This window comes from Humulus lupulus, chromosome 4 (assembly GCF_963169125.1).
Source record: "Humulus lupulus chromosome 4, drHumLupu1.1, whole genome shotgun sequence".
NCBI classification, from domain to species: Eukaryota; Viridiplantae; Streptophyta; class Magnoliopsida; order Rosales; family Cannabaceae; genus Humulus; species Humulus lupulus.
Genome location: NC_084796.1, coordinates 10,305,523 through 10,314,095, shown reverse-complemented (window position 1 = coordinate 10,314,095; position 8,573 = coordinate 10,305,523). Strand labels below are relative to the sequence as shown.

Below are 8,573 nucleotides of genomic sequence, written 5' to 3'. Positions count from 1 at the left end.
ATCTTCCTTAGTGACAAAATATGTCAACGTCCCGGGATTTTTCTATTGAAGCATGAACAGGTACGATGGTAACTTCTGGTAGGATGCTTCCAGTGTCCCTCTGACATAAGAAAGAGCCTTCTCTCGACATCTCCAAGCTTTTCCATATGACAACTCAATGCCATAATCATTCTTAATATCCTCTCTTATGTTGTTTGTCATGTACGCATTCGATCCAGTCTGATATTTTTTCTTTATGCAATGACCAATAACCCAAGGTGTAGCTTGGCAATGGCCTTTATGTCGAAGGTCAAGTGAGCAAGTGTGTTTGTTGGTGAAAAGAGTTATCTCGAACATATAAATTTAGGAATTCTCTTCCCCTTCAATCTCCACCCACAATTAGAGCTGTAAATACGGGCCGGGCTTTTGAGCACGGCACGAGCCCGGGAGGCACGAGCACGACACTGCACGAAAAAATATGGGCTTGGGCCAGGCACGGCACGACACGGGCTTAGCACGGCATGACACGAAAGCACGAACAAACTAGCCCGAAAGCACGACACGATAAAAAACCCGATATTTTGACATTAATAATCGTAATAAATTTTTATTTGTCAATAATTAATAAATTAAAATTATAATATATGTCTTATTTTTTTCAATGTTTATATTTTTATAATTATATTAATTTATTTTAAGTTTGTTAGTTAAATTTTTAGCATTTATTAGTAGGTATTAAAATTCTAATAATTATCTTTGATATAATTTTGTGTAAAATATTGTTAAAAAGTATATAAAAATATCTAAAATTATAATTTAAACAAAGAAATGTATTTGGTGTGGTGGTAAGTCCATTGATGGTTAAAGAGGAGGTGGAGGGTTCAATTCTCCATCCTCACATTCTTTTAGCAAAAAAAAAAGTGGGCCCAAATTTGGGCCCGAATATAGAAAGTGGGCCTAAAAGTGGGCCCGAATAAGGAAAGTGGGCCGGCCCGACACGGCACGAGCACGGCACGACATGGGCCGTGCTAGGCCTACTCTTTCAAAAATGGGCCGGCACGAGCACGACACGAATTGAATGTGGGTCGGGCCAGGCCCGGCCCGAATTTACCGGAGGCACGAAAAATGTGGCCTGAGCCGGGCCGGGCGGCCCACATTTACAGCTCAACCCACAATCAGGATCCTTGCAAGTGATATACCAAACTTCATTACCAGACTTCTTCACCACAAACTCGAAGTTCTGCTTTATTGCATACAAGTGTGCCTTCGTCTTCAACTCTAACTCGTTATCAAAAACCTTCCCAACTTCTATTACTCCACAAATCACCCCAGATAACGTGGGGATAACATAAGAGGGGCATGGGATATCTTCAGCAGTATACGCTGGAGAACTCCATCTATTTCCATCATCTTGTGTAGTTGAAAGACTGCTCTCTGAGCCAGCAGCCCTCCGTCCTTGGCTTTCTTGACGTCTTGGCAATGGTCGTACATTTAAATTATCTACTTGAATCACATGTAGCATCGACAAACGATCCTCTGAGTTATCATTAGAACTACTGCACCCCTCAACTCTTTCATCATCACCACCAAAATGGCCAACTGGATCGTCATTGACATAAGACTCATACTCATACCCATCATCATGCGGGAGATTTGTTGGGGGAAAAAAAGTTTCATTATGACTAGGACCTCCCATGCATACACTTGGCCCAGGAGCTGTTTGTGGAACAGCGGTCCAGGATTGATTATGATTTTCCATATTAACACTCGCTCTAGGAGATGGATCAATAAGAGCAATGTTCTTTGCAATCGAACTAACGCATAAAGGAACCTGATGTTTTAAGGACTTCGAATTTTCAAGAATAAGAGCACTGACTCCTTCATCATCTGTGATTTCAATGGGATCTATGCTAAAATCATTGCATGTAAAAGGCACTTCCAACTTTAAGTCAAACAATGACCTATCCACTTTCAACTTTGAATACAACTTCTCCAATAATTTTATGTAACCAACATCAATTGGTACATGTATTATAGTGTTCAAACCAGCTTTGAAATTCCATTTTTCTGCTTCTGTTCCCAAACACCGTTGTAATAAACAATTATATTAACTCTGGAACCTGCAAATTTACAAAAAAAAAAAAACATAAGAAAATTATAAAAATAAAGTGTAATCGATGAAGAATCGATGGTAAATCGATGCCTATGAAAATCTGTATTGCAGTCCAACATCGATGCCACATCGATGACATTTCGATGCATATCGATGTTGATGGTTGCCATCTGTACACGATTCTATTTCGATGGTATATCGATACTGAACCAAATCAACATATATGGCATCAATTCAACATCGATACACCGTTGATATTACATCAAAAATAACATCTAAATTAAATGTTCGCCTCAGCATCGAAATGGCATCGATGTACCATCGAAATGCCATCGATGTATCATCGATGCTGATGGTTGCCATCTGTACGCGATTCCATTTCGATGGTATATTGATGCCACATCGATGCCATATCGATGCTGAACCAAATCAACATATATGGCATCGATTCAACATCGATATACCATCGATATTACATCGAAAATAACATCTAAATTAGATGTTTGCCTCAGCATCGACATTCCATCGATGTACCATCGAAATGCCATCGATATACCATCGATTTTGGAATGGCTCCCACATAATCTCAGATCCAAAGAACAGTTCAAAAATTGCAGAAAAAAATCCAAACTCAACTTCGGAACAGTTCAAATCTAATATCTAACAATGACATTTCATATTCACAAGTAGATTAATGAAATGATACTTACCTATGATTTTTTCTCTTAAAAAACGCCAAGAAACTTCCAATCCGTTCTAGATCCGAGCAGCTGTGAAAAAATGGCTGTAAATGATGGATGAGAGAAAGAGATAGAGAGAAAAATGTGTGAAGTGTTAAATTTGAGTGAGAAGAGTATTTTTGTCCAAAATAGGGGATGGGGCACATTATGGGGAGCATTTTTATGATGGCATGTTAAAAAATTTAAATATGTTATGATGCATATAGTGTAAAATTTCCCTAGAACAAAGTCAGTACTCATTATGGAATTGATCAACAACATTGTCAAAGCTCGTGGGGGCGTACATGCATGGTGAATAACCAAATTCCAATTAAAATGAAATCTTTAGGGTAAATCAATACAATTTAGGAGGCTTTATTATTATTATTATTATTATTATTATTCCCTCTTATATATTTGGATAATTGAATTTTGGTTGGTGATTAAGGCGAAGTTCCATAAAAACTCCAGCCTTCTTTGAAATATCATGAATAGTAGGCTCATTCTAAGAACATCTTTAATGAATGGTGTATATTGTGTGTCAAATTTAACTCAAAGAATGAACAAATACTATACTTGACTAACTTTTATTATTGTACTCCAATGGTGTAAATTAACTCAAAAAGTAAACAAAGTCTTATAATTTTTATTAAAAAAATATATAAAAGATTATTAAATAGATAAGTATAAAGTTGTTTCAATTCATATAAAAGACATTACTTAGTAGTAAATAGATAAATAAAAAATATAATATTTATTATGTGCAAATTTATTTATGCTATATTTTGTGTCAAATTCAAAATAATTTTTAGTATGTGTTAAATTTGATACACTTTTTGCAACACTATTAGAACTATGTTATTTTTAAGATGTGCTAAAATATAACAATACACATTGAAATAGTGAGAGCTCACAATCCGTAAATTTATTGTTTGGAGTCTCTCCATTGAAGATATTATTCTAAGTGAATCAAATAAAAAAAGAGTAACTAATTAATTAATTAATACGCTAGTTTTGCTTAACTTAATTAAAGTGAAGAATGGTGCATGTAATATGTAAAAGTTCTCCGCACTATAAATTAAGCTTGGTCTAATGTCTCCATTATGCCAAATTAAACACACGATCTTATTATTATATGCCTAATAAGCACTTAAGCAGCACATGGCATTGGGTGTTCTTTAGTCTTTGGCTCTCTCGACGATGACTGTTGACTTAGTAAACCCTTTTAAAGTAAACTCTTTTAAAAATTCCAAATTAGGCATCGTGATAGTGGGCTACTTGTACAGTGGCCCTCGCCGTATATGTCTAATGATATACAATTGTCTTGTTCGTCGTCTAACAAGAAACTAGTTTCCCACTAATTAAGTCTAATATCAGTTTTCTAAAATATATCAATAATGGAATATTCTTATATTAGTTGTCGTTTCTATCATATTTGTTAGTTAATTTAATTCATTAATTACTTGTTTCCAATTGTTTTACTTGTTATTTTTGACAAGAATCTTGACTATACCAATGTTCTTATTAATGTCTCAATATTTGATTATTTTTATTTATTAGAGCACAAGATAATGATTAGAGATATTACATCATTTATGATATTATGATGATAAGAATTATCTGGTTCTATCTAAAAATCAATTAATCATTAGTAGAGTTACTAATATTTTTATTAATAATTTAATATTCTTATAATTGTTTCACGTAGGATACTATTATACTCCAATTTTATTCATCTTCAATTACTACTCATAAGCATATTCCACTCATATAGGAACACTTGTATATCTTTAGTTTTATTTTTATTTTTTTGTGAAAGGTCACCTTATTACTTTTGCTTCTTTTATTACTTATGTTTTCTATAATTTCATAATTAATTGATAAAATAACTTATAAATCCAATAATAACAAACAAAACCTTATACAATAGAAAAATATATATTTTTTAAACTAAAAGCTACGTGCCTACAACTAGTAATTATGTATATATTTATACGAAACTAGTAATTACAGTAATATATATTGCTTAAATATGAAATGTGGATATATTGCCAATGGAATTTTGTTTGTTATTATACCATTTAAATTCAATTGGACAGAAAGTATAAGTCAATTGATTAGAAAAAGAAACTTAAAAGCTGGACTAAAATCTCCAACCTTATAATATCTCAACTAGATGCACTTCCCTAGCTCGATCTTTCTCCAGCCATAATATTTAGTCTTTGATTCCCACTGTCATCTCTATCTTCTTACGTAGACTTTTTCCCCTATATATAGAAATATTATACATATTACGTTTCTCCAATATAGGCCTCTCTCTCTCTCTCTCTCTTCCAAGAATAGAAAGCAGATATAATGGAGGATCCTTTTCACAAGGAAGCTGAGCAAAGTCATCTTCAGAGTGAATTAGACCACAATGCATCAAGCTATGATCAACACCAACAACAGACACCACCAAACACAACTGCAAATAATGGTCCACCTGACCAACTTCCGGCTCAGCCATCGGAACCTCAGCGTTCAGTGCCGGAACAACCAATTCAATACCAATTTCAAGCTAACTACCAAACTCAACCTCAACCTCAACAAAACCCACAAGCCAATTTCATGTCGCAAAATGGGCCGAATCAAAGCCCACAACCTCAGTATTATCAACCTCAGATGGTTCAGGTCCCTCCAGCCCAATATCAGCACCAGGTGCACCAATATCAGCAACAACCCAATCCAATGTACCAAAACCAATATCAGCAACAACCCAATCCAGTGTACCAAAATGGGGCCCATCAGCCCATAACTTACACTCAAAGCCCACAAACAGTCTACCCACCTCCGGTCCAAAATAATATGGGCCCACCACCCGGGGTGTCTCAACAGCCACTAGCAGCTGCTAGCCAAACTGCCCCGTCGCCGGTGAAATTCCACCAAGAGAACGGTGGAGCGGCGGCTTTCGGAGGAGGGATGCCGGGAAATTACCCAAATGGAGCGGCTGCTCAACAAAATGGGGCGGCGGCGCAAGGGTTTCCGATGCATAATCAGTTCCAAACTCCGCAGCCCTCATATGGGCAGCAAGGGGGTTGGAGTACTGGGTTGTTCGACTGCATGGATGACCCAATGAACGGTAATAATAATCTCTAGTACAAACTCAAGCTTTATCATCATTTATCTTATTTTTTAAGATACATAATTAAAAAAAATCATTATAAATTATTTCTCACAAAATATTACACACAGAAAATTAATATTTTAAAGGAGGATTTATACGTTTTTTTATCCTTTTTCATAATATAATATGTTTGGATAATGTGTTTTGACAAATTAAGTTTTGAACATGTATTTTGTAAAATAATTCAAATAAACTCTCAAGTTGAATTTTAATTAAGAAAAAATTGAATATGGTTATTAGGCAGAATAATTTTGTTTTTTTTATGAATTGTTAGTTTAGTAAATTATTTATTATTATAGTTAAAAAAAAAACCCGACCAAAATTAGATTTATGAGTCTATTTGAATCATTTTACATTTTACAAAACACAAAATCTAAAAAATAATTTATCAAAATATAAGATCCAAATAAATAATAAAACAAAATACAAAAAAAAAAAAAAATATAATGTATAACACAAGTAAATAATAATAATATATACATTTACCTATGTTACCATAAAATATAATGATAAGGAGTACATCAAATTACTCCTTTACCCATTAATACATGTCTAAACATATTTGACTGTCTATAGCTTAACAAATAATTAATTTTGTTGTTATGTGTTTATGACTTTGTTGAATAATCCTTCATAATTAATATCTAATTTTTGTGATTATTAATACTGATTAGTGATTGTAATTTGAAACATATCAGCTGCCATTACTGCTATTTGTCCATGTGTTACGTTCGGCCAAGTCGCGGAGATTGTAGACAACGGCACAACTTGTAAGCCCAAAAATTAAATTACCTATTTTTCTTAATTATGATGTGGTATATGAAGTTGAGAGTTTGTTTATTTGATTTTTTAGTATGGCCAGAAAATTTTCTGTTATTAAATAATTAATATGAATAGAAAAAGACAGTACATACATATTTTGAGTATATAAATAAATTATTAATATGTGATGTTTGTATATAGCTTGTTCGACCAGTGGACTGATGTATGGATTGGTGGCATTCTTTATCGGAATCCCATGCATAATGTCGTGCACCTATCGTACAAAGCTGAGGAACAAATTTGGGTTGCTGGAGACGCCTGCACCCGATTGGGTTACCCATTTTCTTTGTGATTGTTGTGCCATATGCCAAGAATATAGGGAGCTTCAAATTAGAGGCTTTGACCCTTCTATAGGTAACTATACCTCTACAACTCTATTTTACTTTATAATATTTTATGTAGTTAGAGATCTCAATAGTTGCAATGAGGTCAGGTGTAAGAGATAAGAATTAAATTAATTTTTCTATTACACTTTCTTTCATCCAGCATACTATATTATTCAATTTTTTATATTTTAACATTTTTTCGAATCAATTATGAAATTCACGTGTAATTTATTAAAATGTGCATTTGTTGCAATAACTACGCAACTACGCCTTATATTCTTGGTGTATATTTATGTATATATTCTTTTTTCTTCACTACAAAGGTATATATTTGCAGTTTACGATCTTACACTGAATTTGATTTTTTTTTCTTCATTTGTAGGATGGCAAGGCAATCTTGCAAAAATGCAGGGGAACCAGCATCAGCAACAGATGATGCCGCCAATGAATCAACGAATGATGTCTTAATTAAGATGATTTAATTTATCAAAAATTTAAAATAAATATTTGTGTATGTGTGTTTATCTTCCTTGCCATTTTCCATTCACCAATATTGTAATTGTTGTCTGTTTTTTTTTTAAAGAATTTGCTTTAAAAGTTCCTTTATATCATTTGATTTTCTTTTTAATTTTTAAGGGTAACATTTATTTATTGGAATTGGGGTATACATTCGTCATGAAAAAAATGCAAACAATAATTATATATGCAAAGCAATGCAACAGGCAAATCCAATTCTACTATCTTAACTCATACATAAAAGAGTTTATATCGTTTTGGATCTTTGATTTGTCTCATTACCTGTTTGGACTCCGTGTTTTAACAAATTATGTTTTAGACTATGTGTTTTGTAAAATAGTTTAAATAGACACCTAAAATCAATTTTGATGAACAAAAAATTGAATATAACAACATATTTATTAGATAGAATGATTGTGTTTTTGTTATGAGTTGTTAGTATGGTGAATTATTTGTGATTTTAGTTCGAAAAACTTTGATTAAAATCAGATTTATAAGTCTATTTAAACCATTTTACAAAACACATGTTCAAAAAGTAATTTGTCAAAACACAGAATCTAAATAGATAATGAGATAAAATAATATAGGGTCCAAAATATTATAACATCCCTACATAAAATAGCAAAAAAAAATTTTACCATCACATATTGATTAGGTTATTTGAGTATGTTTGTCATATTTAATAAAAATAATTAACATGTTAAGATAGAAGAAAGTTAATTGACTAGCTATATTTATTAATTAAGACTGTTACTTCAAAGAGTACCAAGACATATTCCCAACAAGGGATGCGTCGCTTGCTAGGTGGTGATGCGACACCTCTCATAAGCGATGCAACGCATATGCATCAGCAAACCCACCCCGGGCATGACCTTAAAAAGTCTCCAAATACCTCCAAAATTTTAGGGAATACTTAGATACATCATTGTATCAAT

The 8,573-nt window shown here is 33.1% G+C and overlaps 1 protein-coding gene across 1 annotated transcript; it reads left to right on the top strand.

Annotated features, from left to right (window-relative positions):
• The first annotated feature begins 5,112 nt into the window (after window positions 1-5,112).
• LOC133829929 (protein PLANT CADMIUM RESISTANCE 6-like) lies at window positions 5,113-7,977 on the top strand. The gene is made up of 4 exons (XM_062259770.1): window positions 5,113-5,929; window positions 6,673-6,744; window positions 6,938-7,150; window positions 7,505-7,977. The coding sequence occupies exons 1-4, from the start codon at window positions 5,167-5,169 to the stop codon at window positions 7,588-7,590; spliced, it is 1,134 nt and encodes a 377-aa protein (XP_062115754.1). The 5' UTR covers window positions 5,113-5,166; the 3' UTR covers window positions 7,591-7,977.
• Window positions 7,978-8,573: the final 596 nt, after the last annotated feature.